The following is a 14,460-nucleotide window of genomic DNA, read 5'->3' on the forward strand; positions in this document are numbered from 1 at the left end:
GCAGTGGCATCATCATAGCTCACTGCAACCTCAAGCTCCTGGGCTCAAGTGATCCTCCTGCCTCAGCCTCCTCAGTAGCTGCGACTACAGGCAGGGGCACCACCACACCAGGCTCATTTTTCTATAGTTTGTAGAGACGGGGTCTTGCTCTTGCTCAGGCTGTGTATATTACAAATCTTTTAATCTTCAGAATAGCCCTCTGAGGTCAGTGCAGAGATTCAGACCCAGGTGGTCTGGCTCTAGAGTCTCAATGACTGAATGATCTAGAGCCCCCTTGGTTCCCCAAAGAGCGGGTGTCAACTTTGGGGGAGGTTTTCAAAATAGTGTCCCTCTCCCACGGGAGTGGGAAGCCTGCGGGAGCTGGGAGGGGCAGGTGGAGAGGCACAGCGGGGGGCAGCCACAAAGCTAGTGGGAGCCTGTCCCCAGGGCTGGTCTCCTGCCCCCCACTGGGAATGGTGACTCCAAGGGGAGGGGGCGACAGGAGGAGGTTGAGGGAGTCACCCGAGTGCTGGGAGTGACGCTGGAGGTGGCCGGCACGGCTGGCTGGCACGAGTCTGGGTCCGGGTGTCCGGCAGCCGGCTGGGGCGGGGGCGTGGAGGCAGCGGTGGGGGTGGGGAGGCGTGTCCAAGAGGCTCGGGCCGCTGGCCCCGCCCCGCCCCGCCCCGCCCCGCCGCCAGCCAAGCAGCCCGCGGCCCGCGCCGGCTTTCGCTTTCAGTCGAGGCTCGCGGAGCCTGGAGAGAGGGTGCGAGCGCGGGGCGCCGGGACAAGCGACCACCAGACCACGCCCGCACTCATGGCGCCCGCCGCCCTCTGGGCTGCGCTGGCCGTCGGACTGCAGCTCTGGGCCGCGGGGCACGCCGTGCCCGCCCAGGTAGGTGACTCGCGTGGCCCCACGGGGGACAACCGCCCCGCGCGCCCACCCCCGCTGGCACGCAGCCCCCGGGAAGCCGTCACGGACCGCGGGCCCCGAATCGCTGCTCCTCATCCCCATCAGACACGCGCCACGTGTCTCGGGGGACCCTCTGGCGACCCCGGGCCGGGCACACATGCGCCCGGGGCAGAACTCCTGGCCCCGTAGCCCCGCGTCCCAAGGAAGCACCCGGCTCTGCCGGGAGTCCGAGCGCAGACCAGGGCTTCTCGGGCTGATCAGCGGGCCCTGGGCGCAGACCCTGGACCCCTCCTCCTTCACCCTTGCGACTGCCGCGACAGCTCTTCCCTCCCACGCGGGAGGAGGCAGCTGTACTGGGGCGCTGCCCCCATTGCCCACACCGGGCACCCTCTTCAGAAGATTTCCTCCTCCTCTGGGCTATGGTTTTCCTCTTTCTTAGAAATACTGGGGCTGCGGCGTGTCTTAAGAACAGGGCCAGGTGTGCGGCAGGGCCTAATAAGGGCACGTTTGCACCCTGCACTTCCCCTCGCCTGGGCTCCTTTCTCAGCCCCCTCCCGATGTGTCTGGGGGCTATTGCGGGGTCTGTTGTCTGTGGGCTCTGGGGACAGGGGAGGTGAGGGAGGTCTTCTGGGCTGGTATCAAGTAAGGCAGACAGGGTGCCCAAGGGGCCCCAGGAAAGTGGACAGAGCGGAGACCCTAAGCTGTTACTCCATACTGACATCACCTGCCCGCCGTAGCAAGGGCAGGTCTCTGTGGGTCCTTTGCCTGTTTTTGATCATCTCCAGGTCTGGTAACTGCATTTTACAGAGAAGGAAAGTGAGGCTCAGAGAACTTGTATTTCGTGGAAGGGCATGGGGAGAGGTCTTCCTCCAAAGGGGCATCTTCTTCCTTTGCCCCCCGTGGCTGGGGAGGAGGTGCGCCTCCACCCCTTCCTCGTGAGCCTACCCTGATGGACACATGCTGTGCTCATCTGTCTGGACATCTTACCGGGGAGGAAGGTGGGAGGTGGTGTTGGCTCTTGTGGTGACATGAGGTGACTCAGGAATCCAAGGCCAGAGTCCAGGTCTCGTGGGTGGAAGATGGGGGCTGTCACACTAGAATTGACTCACCCATGGTGGCTTCCAGGAGTGGGTCCTGGGGAGCTGCCCCAGTGGAGGTCCTGGGTGGCTTTTGGGTCAGGAGAATCCCAGCTCTGAGGACCGAATGTGACTGGGGACACCTGTGGTCCTCAGCCTGACTACGGGATGCTGCCACAGACTCTGGCCGCGGAGGGGGTCTTCCTGCCACTGAGCTTGGGGCTGCCTGGGGGAACCCTGGGGCCTTGTGAGCCGCTGGCAGGGTATGGAGGGCCGGCACGGGGCTGTGAGGACACAGGCTAAAGTCCTGGAGCTGCATGAGGGGTTTCCTTCCCACTTCCTTCCCCTTCCGCCCAGCTCCTGCGTCAGCTCAGACTCCCTCGTCCCGGGACTGCTGCCTCAGCCACTTAGCTGGTCTCCCCGCCGGCCCCTCTCCCACTGCTCCTCCTTGGCAGAGACCCTTCCCAAGTGTGGAGCACATCTGCCTGCCTGGGGAGCTCCCGAGGCTCCCAGTGGCCAAGGCAGAGACTCCCCCAGGTATCCCAGGCCAGAGTGAGCCATCTGGGTTTTCCGCCCACCTCCCCACACACATACTCCTCACCCCCGTGTAGCCGATGATTGTGGTCATTGTGTATCATTGTGCAAAGGGTCTTTGCCCATGCTGTCACCTCTCCGTGATACACCCCTTAGTCCTGCCCTTCAAGGCCTTTTGCAAATGCCTTCCTCCCCAGGAAAACCTTTTCTCATTCTCGAAGTTGGATCTGATCTCTTGGAACTCTCGGGACCTCTTGTTCATTTTGAGGACAGAATACATTCTGCTTTTCAATCTAGTTGTGTCTTATCCACGTTAGTGGATGGAAGGTTCCTTGAGGGCCGGGACTGTGGGTTCCTCCTGCACCTGATAGCTCCTTTTTCCTGAACGCCCGCTAAGTGTCAGGCACTGTGCTGGGTACTTTGCCACAGAATTGCACTGAAACCTCCCCTACAGCAACTCCTAAAAGGTGGAGGTGCTGTTCCCGTTGAGAGATGTGGAACCTGAGGTCCAGAGAGGTGATGGCATGTCCCGGGGTTGCAGAGCTGGGACCGAGGGGGTGGGATTTGAATACAGGTCTGCCTGATTCCCAAGCTCTTTTCACTCTTCACTCCCGTGCGTGTATCCCCTCTCCTGCCCCAGCCAGTCCCACACGCACAGTGGGTTCTCAGGAACGCTGGAGGGAATTTGACTGAGTTGTAGAAAGAGCCCCAGCGAGACCTGCTCCAGCTGCACGCACACTTTGCCATCAGGGCTTTTGCCCCCTTCAACAGCCTTATTTCCCAGTTGGTGTGGAATGCATCATTCATTCACTTAGTCGTTTATTCATTTGACAAATGTCAGTAAAGCTGGCGGGGCAGGTGAGTGCTTGGTGTTCTCTGGGGTGGGCAGGGCCCTGTCTGTCTGGGGAGAAGGTGAGGGGTCTCTGCCTGCTGGGTCTGGCCTGCTGATCCCTGGAAGTCTTGGGGCTGAGGGGCTGCTGTTTGTCTCAACACCCAGGGCCTGGGGCCAGCTCGGATTAGAGGAGAAATCGGGACTCCCAGGCTGGACACTGGAGAGGAGTTGGGTGATCTGAGTGCTTGCTGGACCCCGGGCTCTTCCCTCCTTCCACCACATCTCTGTTCCTTTGTCCCTTGCCTGTCGTCCCAGCAGGGAACCTGTGTGCTCACTGAGGATGTGGCTGCATGGTCGGCACCTCTTCAGAGGGCAGTGGGCAGGTGGCCAGGCACCCTGATGCGGAGCCCTTCATTCATTCATTCCCGAAATGTTCATGAACAGCTACTCCAGGTCCAGCCCAGTGCCTAGCTCTGGGGACCTCGAGATGACCTCTACCCGGCTCCAGCCCTCCAGGAGCCACACTGCCAATAGGTCACCTGGGCTCTGCCCTGACTGCCCTTGTGACCTGGCCCCAGTGAGTGAGCGTCTGCTTTCTCATCTGTTGGCCTGGAGGGCGTTCCCCACACTGCCCTGCTGCCCTCCACAGGGCCCTGTAGATATAGAAGGCTGAGAACCTGCCTGGCATTCTTGTGTTGGACAGTGGCCCTAACTGTTGTCCTGGGGCCTAGCCTAGTGGCTTCCTGTAGCACTGTCCCTCCTCAGGGCTGTGTGACACTTTATGGCCCTTACCATCCAGTGTTTCCTGGAGGAGTAGCCAGGACGGTGTGTGCCGGGAGGGAGGAGCACTGCTGCTAGCCGCCGTGTGTGTGTTACATTCAACTCACTTTTATGCCACACCGGCTGCTTTTCTAGTCCTCGAGCGTGCTGTACACTCACCTGCCGCAGAGCCTTTGCACTTACTTTCCTCTTTGCCTCGAATGCTCTTCCCACTGATAACCGCTGGTCTCACTCCCTCACTTCCTTCTGCTCAAATGGACCATCCTGCCTATAAAAGCTGCCTGCCAGGTACTCTCACTCCCTGACCTGCTTTGTTTTTCTAGATAACACTCTTGACCTGTTGTATTTCCTTCATTGTTATTGTGTCTTCCCACAAGAATGTAAGCACAGTGAGAGCAGAGATTCATTCACTGCTGCAGCCCCATAGCCTAGAATAGGGTTTCTCAATCTCGGCACCGTTGACATTTAGGCCATATGAGTCTTTGTTGTCGGGTGTTTATCAGCATCCCTGGCCCCTACGTACTGGATGCCATAGTGCCCCCCTCAGTTGTGATAATCAAAAACGTTCCAAAAATATTCATCTGACCTCTATAATGACCTCGTTTTACCGACGAGGAGATGGGAGAGTTTGAAAAGTCAGTGGAGGCAGAGCTGGGTTCTGGTTTGCCTCCCTCTCTGGGCCCCTCTCCCTGCTGTATGGGGCCTGCTGAGGCTGGAGATCCTCTCCCCAAAATGCTCACACTCCCCCTGTCCCCCCCTGGCTCACGATGGGGCCACCACTGGCAGTGACTCAGAGCCCCAGTAAGCATGTGATTTGCCCGGAAGCAGGCGGAGGGGGAAGTTGGGGGTGGGGAGAGGGGTGCCAGGGGGTGAACAGGAACAAAGTGGAGGTGCTGGGGCTCCCAGTTCTGGACCCTGTCCGCCAGGCGCAGGAGAGCAGCCCTGATGACTCTGGGGAAAGGCGCAGGCCTCCCTCTGCTGTTTACTGGCCATGTGACCTTGGCAAGTCTTTCCATCCCTGGGAGCCTCTGTGTTCTCGTCTCTAAAATGGGAATGAACCCCTCCCTACCAGCTGCTTGTCAGGATTAACAGTGCTTTCTGGTCCTACCTGTGGCCTTGCAGGCCTGACCTGATCTTCTGGGTCATGGAGGGGTGCTCAGGCCAACATGGGGACCCCCGTGGATTCAGACTCCCTGGCTCTGAGCCAGAGGGCTCCAAAGCTTGGGTGCCAGCCCTCTAGTTGACCAGAGTTCCTGTCCAAGTGGCTTTACTGCCCAACATCTCTGAGAGCAACTTCGCTCGTACAGGCCTCCCTCTCATACCATCTGCCCAACTGAAGGGCCTCCATATTGGGGCAAAGGCTTCGAGGTCAGGAAATCACCTCCCTACCCCTTTCAGCGAGTGACAGGCACTGTGTGTCATTTAGGGGTGAGCGAGGGATACATTTGGTGTGGTATAGAGGGGATGCAGAAGGTTTCAGCTTGCAAGATGCACACGGGTAGATTCCATGTGGTCTCTAAAACCTCTTCCATTTCCAACCTCTGTGATGATGAAGGTTGTTTACTTGTGACCCCAAGGAGGGCATGCTCTGTGAGGACTCTTCTGAGGTCACGCTGTCCATTCCCTTGTCTCCAAGTGACTTCTAAGATAGCGTGGCTCCAAGGAAGGAGCACTGGCCTGAGTGTTAGATAAGAGTTCCCATCTGAGCACTGTCACCAGCTTACTGTGTGACCTTGCTCAAGTTACTTAACCTCTCTGGGCCTAAGCATTCCTATCTATAAAACCTAATAGCACCGGCCCCAACATTCTCCCAGAATATTAGGGAAATGTCACCTTGTGTGCACTTGACAAAGGCCACAGATTTGGGGGGAGGGGATCTAAAAGTGTCTCCAGGAAGGAGAGCCTGGCACCCCCCACTGTTAATATGACGGTTCCCCAGCTTCTCTTCTTGCTGACTTTGATACCACTTGCTGTGATTGAAGTTATTTCCTTGACTGGGCCTCAGGGGTATGGAGAATTCATGGCTACCGTCAGCTAGTTGAGGACATGATGCGGGATCCTCCTCTGGCAGAACTGGGATTCCTGTGTTCCTGCCTCTCTGCCCCTTGGTGCCTAGTTAGCACCTTTTCAAGTTCACAAGCTAGACCCTTTCCCCAGACCTGGGGAAGTCCTCGCTGTCGCTGTCGGCCTCCACTGCAGGGCCCGCTGTCTGGGAACCCACAGGTTCAAGGAAGCCGTGAGCAGGAAGGGTGTTTTCCTCGAAGAAGTCCTTTGTCTCCGGTAATGGGCACACGCCCCTCCGCCCTGGCTCCCAGCCCTGCCCTCTTTGCAGCCCAGAGCTCTGGGCGTCTGTCTCCCTCTGCCGAGCAGCTGACTGTCGAGCTGGGGCTCTGAAGCTCAAGGACCACCCCCCCTCTGGGGACCACAGTCTTTTTCCACTGTGGTGCGTTGTGATGTCACAGGTGGTGGTGGCGTCACTGTGGTTTGGGGCACTCGACAGTGAGCCCGGGAGGAGGAAGTGTCTGTTCACTGACTGGGGTTCGGAGGAGTGAGTTTCCTTCTGCCCCGAGTGTGAGCCCCGAGCATGCTGGAAAAGTCCAGTGAGGATGCAGTCGGCGCATGTCCCGGGACTCCCTGTCTCTGGCCCTGCTTCCCTGCGGACTGTGACAAAACACCGTGCCTCGCGGAGCCTCCATTTCTGCTTTGCAGAGGAGGGTGGGTGGGAAGTGTGTGATCACTGGATGATGGATTCCGTGGCTAAAATCCCGAGACCTGTTACCCAGCTAGCTCACCCCAGGGGAGGGAGGCTGCAGAGCCACCTCCCAGGAGGGCCAGCTTCCCCCCTGTCCCCCGCTTTGGTGGCAGACACTAGTGGCATGTTCTGCTGAGGAAAAGTGACAGCGTGCGTGACTTGGAAGGCAGCAGGGTGAGTCCCTTTCGGGGGCGCTGGCTCCCTGAGAGGCCTAGCAGACCTCCGCTGTTGGCCCTTTCGGAGCCAGGGCCCTGGGTTGACCCGGCCACTCTGACCGGAGGCAGGGCAGAAATCCCCAGGGGGTTTCGTTTGTTTTCTATCCAGACAGTGGCCCACCCTCTGTTTCAGTCTAAGCCTCACCCTGCAGCGGGCAAGGCCGACGTGGCCACAGGTTCAGGGAATCGAGTGGGCCTGAGGGTGACAGCCAAGCGGGCAGGGATTGGTGGCCAGGCGGGCTGTGAACAGGGGGACGTGGTCCGGCTGTCAGTGGGGGGCCTGCTCAGATGCCTTTCGGGAGAGAGGCCAGGGGCTGCGGAAGTGCACAGAGCCCGGGGCTGGGGGTCGGGGTCTGAGGCCTGGTCCCGGCTCGGCCTCCACCTCAGGGAGGACTCGGCTGTGCCCTTCTCCCTTCTGAAGCTCAGCTGCCCCTGCTGTGACTTGACATTAGCAAGGACCTCCCCAGCCTTGGGATCCTGGGCCCCAGTGTTAGACTGCGTGGTGGCGAGGGGAGTTGAGGGTGGGTGGCTTTGAGCAGGGAGTGGAGTGCAGATGGGGCCTCCACGAGGCCCCTCTCCGAAGCCCGGTCTGGCCAGCTCAGGCCTTGACAGTGGTTCCATGGGGACGGGCTCCAGCACTCTGCCTTGGTTGGCGGGAGTCCCGCCAGCATCCTTCCCTGCCTGCCTTTCCTCTTGCTGAGCCTGGACTGGGAGGCCCCCGGCTGCTGGCGACCCTGTCACCAGATGCTCCTGCTCGGGTCTCCTGCTCCTCTGGATCCACGGCCCCCAGTCCTGCCCCTTTCCCGTCCTGTGCCCCCGGCTCCCTCAAGCCCCTCCCGCACCTCACAGTGGGCCCCCCTTTCTCCCCAGTCATCACCCTGCCCACCCCCTTGGCTCTTTTCCTCCTGTCCTGGTCCTTTGTTCACTCTCTTCATCTATTCTTGTCACCTTCGAGGTTCTGTCCCCATCCTGCCCCTCTGCAGGCCCACATGGGGGGCAACTTCCTAAACACTGAGCCTCGAAGGGTGAGCGGGTTTGGGATGGGTGGCTCCAGGTGGCGGAATGGTGTGGGGAATGGTGTGGCCGAGGTCTGGAGGCGGAACAGCAGGGGTCAATGCTAGACTGTCCTCGTCGGAGCCTGAGATTTGCCCGGGGCAGTGATGGCAAGTTTGGGGCCAGTTTATGGCGGTAGTAATGCCAATTACATTAAAAAATTGTACCAGCTATAATTTGGGGGGAGTTTACTGGATACATGTTTTATCTCACTGAATCCTCTCATTAGCCCCAGGAGGTATGTGCTATCATCAGTCCCATTCTACAGATGAAAAGACTGAGGTTTATTAACCTCCTTTATTTATTTAAAAACAAAAGAGCAACTCCTTCAAGGCTGCTCGCTAATCAGGTGGGGACTCTGGACGCAAAGCCAGGTATCCTCATTCCACAGTCTGGGCTTTCAGCCACCACACGCACCTGTTGGGAGTTGAGGCAGTGGGGAGCCACTGATAGTTTTTGAGCAAGGGAGTGACTGGGGCAGAGAGTGTATTAGGAAGGTCACTCAGGCCTCAGTGTGGGGACAGATGGGATGGAGAGACTGGAGGCTGTCACCGTGGTTCAGAGCTCTGGGCTGGGGAGAAGAACAGGAAGGAAGGGATGAGAGCTTGAGGGAGGAGGCGGAGGCGGCCTTTGGACTGGACCGTAGGTGCAGGGTGGGGACAGAAGCACGGAGGAGGAGGAAGAGGAGCTCCCTGCACCCCTATCTTACAATGTCAGGCCTCTCTGACCTTAGCTCCATCCTGGCCGAGGCCCAGTGGCCTGATTCTTGTCAGTGTCGACTCCACGTGTCCCTGGAGCTCTCATGGTCAGTCACAGGGCCAGCCTGGCCTCGGTCAGCCCTGGCTGGTCACCCTGGCTGGGGGGCATGAGACTGGGCAGGGCTGCTCTGTCCATCTCATGTGAAATGACACCCCCCACTGGCACGGGGGGCAGGATTCCCGGGGGCCTTTGTAGCTGTGCTGCCAGGGCACCTGGGGACCCCGTGAGCTGCTCCCTGGGCTTTGGCTTCCTCGGCTGTCAGGTAGGAGTAAAAGGACTCTCTGTCACTTCCCATCGGCGCTGGGAGCTGCTGGGAGGTGCCGTGAACCCAGAGCTAAGAGGTCACATCCAGGGGGTGCTTCTGGGATGCCAGGCAAGGGTCCGATGCATTAAAGGTGTGGGGTGCCTTCTATCCTCACAGCCACTGGGGGGCAGGGGGCATTATTATCCCCATTTTACAGAAGAGGCACCTGAGGCACAGAAGTTAAGCTACAAGCTCCGGGTCTCGCAGCTCACTGGAGGAGGAGCCAAGACTCCATCCGGGCGGCCAGGCCCTCGCCAGGTGGTGGTCGAGGTGATTGTGAGCGGCTGTTATCTGAAAACCGCCCCTCAGTTCGCCCCCCTCGGACACCCCCTCTCTTTGTAAGTCTTGCCCAGTTCTCATGCTAGCCCCAGCTCATCTCAGCTGATTGGAACTTAAAACTTTCGCTTCTGTCAAGCAGTTGAGCACCTATTAGGCACCAGCTCTAGGCCATGCACTGGCTGGGCGTGGAGCAATGAGTAATAAAAACACGGGTGACACAGAGCTCTTGCTGCCAGCGGGCATGGCACTGAGCACGTCACACACACTGACTCCATGATTCACAAAGCTGTGTGCAGTGGGCACTGTTTTTGTCCCCATTTTGTAGACGACAGAGGCGGGGGAATGGCAGAACTGGAATCAAAAGCTGGGTGTCTGGCTCAGAGCTCAAGCTGGGTGTGGGAGGAGGCACGAGAGGAGCAAATAATTCACCCAAAACTGGTCTGCTCTGGGCGGTACAGAGATGCACCCGGGTTGTCATGGGAGCCCCTAGGAGGGACCTCTGACCCCATCTGAGATGATAGCGGAGGGGACTCCCTAGAGAAGCCGAGGCGTTAGCCCTGCAGGGTGGGTTGGGACGCTGGGTACAGGCAGCAGCGGGAGTGGAGGACGGAGGGTCGGGGGCCAGGTGTGTTATGGACAGTGACAGGTGAGGTGCCCACGGCCAAGACGCTGGCAGGGGCTGGGCTTGCTGTGCCAGGGCACCTGGCTGAGGGGTTGTGCTCTGCCCGAGGGCGGCGGAGCCAGTGGAAGCTTTTAAGGAGGACCAGACTTGATGTAGGATGGTGGCTCAGGTCCATCTGCAAAGGGACATCAGGCTGGGGACCAAGAGTGAGGAGCCTGCAGCCGGCGAGAGCTGCCGAGGGTGGTGAGTGGGGGGCTGTGCGAGATGGGGGAGGTGGTATCAACAGGCCCCACGGACGGTGACGATGGGGAGGCTTAGGGTGCTCTCTGTCACTAGATGGAGCATTCCTTGGGGGCAGGGACCATGCGCGGGCATCTTTGCACCCTAGTACTTAGCACAAAGCCTGGCGTCGAGAACCGGATACCAGTCTGGGCTTCCTGTCTGCCCCCAGCTCACTTCTAAAGCAACATCACAGGCAGCAGGCTGGGAGTGGGATGTGTCACCCCTGGGCCGCCTGCCTGTGATGTGGTCAGTCCTTCCTGACGCAGATGCCGTTCCTCTCCGTGACGGCACACGGACCTCTGCTGCCTGGCCCCGGCATCGCTGTGGCGGCCTGGCCTGATGTGGCTGCACCCCATAATCCACAGGCTCCTGTGAACCCCCAAAATCGAGACCCAAATGCCTCTGCTGCCTCCCACCCCACCCCCGGGGCCCAGGGACCTGCCATGCAAAAGATGTGGTTTCTCTATTGCTTGAAGATGGTTTCCGCTGTTTGGGGGTCCTGAAGTCCCTGGGTCCTTGGGCAGACATCTCTGCCCCTCGCCACAGCTGCAGCATCTGCCCCTGGGACCCTGGAGACCCTTTGCCTGGGAGAGTCACTGCACCACCGCCCCTGCTTGCTGTGTGTTCTTAGAAGAGTCACTCCCCTCTGTGGGCCCCTTGTCTATAAAATGAGATAGCAGGACAAGATCACAGGGCATAAAATTGTCAGAGGGCACGGAGGCGGCTGTAGCTGCGGTTAACTCCTGATCTGCCGCTTGCTGGCTACATGGCCTTGGACAATTTGCACCAAATCTCCCAAAACCTCCATTTCTGCATCTGTAAAATGGGATCGTACTGACCTCTTCGCACTGGTGCAAGGATAAAGCGAGAGAGTGTATGTGAACATGCCCAGCACCGTGTCTGCACACAGTAGGTGCTTTTCCTGGATCTGAACAGTCTCTGTCCTTCTGGCTCTGTGTAAAGGGTAGGTTTGAGGAGTACTCTCCACCCCCAAATCCTGAGACTTCTCCCTGTGGCCACCTTCCCACTGTGTCACCTTCCTGCTCTCAACTGGCAGATCCCTGCCCAGGGGTGCTCCCTGGGGAAGGCTGGGGGTGTGACCCAAGGGTACTGGCACCTAAGAGGGATCTCCGGGAAATTAAAAAGCCACGAAGACCCCCAAAGGATGCTGTGCCAATGGCGGCAGGGAGCGCAGAGGGCTCCACAGATTCCCTTTCAGAGGACACTGTCTTGGTGGTGGCCACTTCTTCCTCTTCGCCCAGGCCTGCCCACTTTCCTTCCTCTCTCACTGTCTATTTATAAATAGGAGAAGGGACTGAGGGGCCCCACCTTGGGGTACTGGCAGGGCCTTGGTGTGGGAACAGAACAAGTGGCAGATAAGCTGCCCCAGAGTTGCGTGGTCGCCGGAGAGCTGACAGACTCCAGAGTCAGAGAGACCTGCGTGGGCCCTGGCCCTGCCGCAGAGGCCCCATCCTGAACTAGTGTCACTCCCCCAGTGCTGTCCACTGGCTGTGCCTGAGTCCTCCAGGGTGAGAGTGGGGCCGGGGACAGGAAGAGAGGGCACAGGGGGCAGGAAAGGTGGTGCCTGGCTTACGAGGTCAGCCTTCCTGTTCCAGGTGGGTCGTGTCCTGCTAGAGCTTTGTCCCCAGCAGGCCTCTGGGGCTCACTTTCTTGCAGGGACTCACAGCCACGTCGTCCTCTGGCTGGCTGCTCATAGACGCTGGCCCCTGGGCTTTGGCCACCCACCCACTCAGACTTTTTATTTTGGGGTCACATCACTCCTCCACTGTTCTTCTGAGCAAAGTCCCTTTGAGCCACCCCAAGGTCACTCTCTGGGAGGCCCATATCTTGCCTGCAGGAGTCTCCCCCCTCTTTTGCCCCACCCAGGCCTCTGCCCTGCCGTCACCTCAGACTATAGGCTTCCTTGGGAATGGGCCTGGTGCCAGCCTGTGGGTGACACCACAGCACCAAGAGGCACAGGCTGGCTTCCCCGCACTTGCTCTGGAGGCAGGAGGGAGGCTCCCCGCTCTGCAAGGCCCACATGGGCCGTCTAACACCCCACTAACACCGGCACCTCACTGCCAGGGTCTTGTTCTCACCTTGCCAGTTCTCAGCCGGCACCAAGGCAGAAAGAGGCGAGGTCTCATTCTCTGTAACACGTGCCTACGACTCAGGGCCTTTGCATACCCTTGTAGCTCCCCCGAGGGCCCCTAGGAGTCTGGGAGAACACGATGCCCCCACGTTCAGACCCTCCTGCTGCAACAAGCCCTGGAGGAGGCAGGGCAAGGTGTGTGACTCCCATTTTACAGGTGACAATGCTGTGGCTCAGAAAGTAAGTGACATCCCTCAGTCTCTCAGGACCAGCATGTGCACCTGGACCCTCTAAACTAAGCCATGGCCCTCCTACAATGCCGGGTGTCCAGTGTACCTGGGAGGGTGGACATCTCTGGCCCCTTTCCTTGCAGAGGTCACCTGCCCAGTGTGCCCTCCCAGGGGAGAGGGGATGGGGGCAGGGACTGGAGCGTGGAAGCTGCCCCACACCCGCCCTCAGCTCTGCTCTCCTCAGATGCCGGGGACCAGCCAGCTCTGCCGCTCGCCCAGCCCCCAGCCCCAGCTCCATCCACCTCCCCACCCTCATGTGGGTGGGACACACACCCACCCAGCACCCTGAGGTCTTGTGAGGGGGCCGAGCCTTTTGACACCCATGTTTAAGAACCCAGAGTTGGTTCTTTGGCTTGAAACATCAACCCAGCCCACAGTTTATAGGCAGGGAAACCGAGGCACAGAGAAGCCAGTTACCGCCCACAACAGAGGGGGCGCCCGAGTGTGTGGGGAGGGAGGACCTTCGGAGTGGGCCCAGGTGTTGAAACCCAGTCTTCCTGGGCTCGTGTCAGCCTGGTGCCAGGGAGAAGACACGGGGCTGGGGGTGAGGAGACCTCTTCGAGGCTGTTCCTCGCCCGTAACTTGGGACTGGCAGTGGCACCAGCCTGGCAGTGGCCGATGCGGGTTCGCAGAGGCTGTGCCGTGGAGCAGACCCTTGTGAGCTGCGCTGCTGCTGTTTTCGCCTCCCCTCGCCTTCTCCCCGGGCCCCGCTGCCCCGACCCCGGCCGTGCGCCGAGCCAGCCACACGCGTCTCCCGGTCGCCCTCGCTCTGCGCCTGGCTTTGCCTCTTTCCCTCGCTCTTACTCTCTTACTGCCGCCTCACGTTCGTTCCCCACCATGTGCGTACGTGTCTCCCAGCTAAGACGGTGGCTTCCCGGGGCAGGGATCGGATTTGCTCAGTGCTGCCGTGCACCCAGCACCTAGAACGACAGGTGCTCGCTATGTTTGTTGAATGAATGAATGACTTTGCCTTGCCTCTGACTTTCTCCACCATTAGAATGGGAGGTTGTCTGAGATAACGTCTGAGGGTCTGGAGCCTCTCTGCTGTGCCCCCTCCCCCTCTCACGGGCTCCCGTGTTCCCTTCTAGCACTTGCCAGAGCTGCCGACCAGCTCCGTGCGCACACACAGCTCTGAGCCTGTGCTGCCCTGCGCCTGCCTGCGGCCGAGCTGCCAGGATGGCGGGAGCCCAGCGTGTAGACGTGGGCAGCGCTGGAAATGGCCGGGTCTCTGGTGCTGCGTGTCCCCGCCTGCTGCAGAAACCCCTCGTTCTGGGGCTCCTGCGTGGTTACCTGGGAAGCCACGAGCTGAAGTCAGGATGGAGGCCTGGGTCCCCTGTACTGGGGTGTGTGTGTGAGAGAGAGAGAGAGAGAGAGAGAGAGGAGAATGTGCCCCAGTCCGTGCTGGAGGTGGGTGCATGGGGCTGGTGGCACGGTGGTGGCTTGGGGACAAAGGCAGAAGACAGAGCCAAGGAGCTGCCCCTTTAGCTGTCGTGAGGAGGAGCCAAGGTCTTCTCCAGAGTTACCAGGGAAAGGGTCACATCCCGACACCACCCGCTCCTTCCTGGATGACTGTGGACAAGTGACTTGATCTCCCTGAGCTGTGAAATGGGCCCATGCGCACCTGCTTTTTGGGGTGGAAGTGGGACTCCATAAAGTGCTGCCATCTGGCCTGGTGCATAGTAGGTGCTTCACAGATACCCT

At 59.6% G+C, this 14,460-nt stretch overlaps 1 protein-coding gene across 2 annotated transcripts in view; it reads left to right on the forward strand.

Annotated features, from left to right (window-relative positions):
- The first annotated feature begins 754 nt into the window (after positions 1-754).
- TNFRSF1B (TNF receptor superfamily member 1B) overlaps positions 755-14,460 on the forward strand; it is a 36,208-nt gene continuing 22,502 nt past the window's right edge. For both annotated transcript variants that reach the window (XM_069477344.1, XM_069477345.1), the window contains exon 1: positions 755-871. In XM_069477344.1, coding sequence (XP_069333445.1) covers positions 794-871 — 78 coding nt within the window. In that variant the 5' untranslated portion in view covers positions 755-793. The remainder of the gene's footprint in view (positions 872-14,460) is intronic.

The sequence above is a fragment of the Eulemur rufifrons genome, chromosome 8 (assembly GCF_041146395.1).
Source record: "Eulemur rufifrons isolate Redbay chromosome 8, OSU_ERuf_1, whole genome shotgun sequence".
Taxonomy (NCBI): domain Eukaryota; kingdom Metazoa; phylum Chordata; class Mammalia; order Primates; family Lemuridae; genus Eulemur; species Eulemur rufifrons.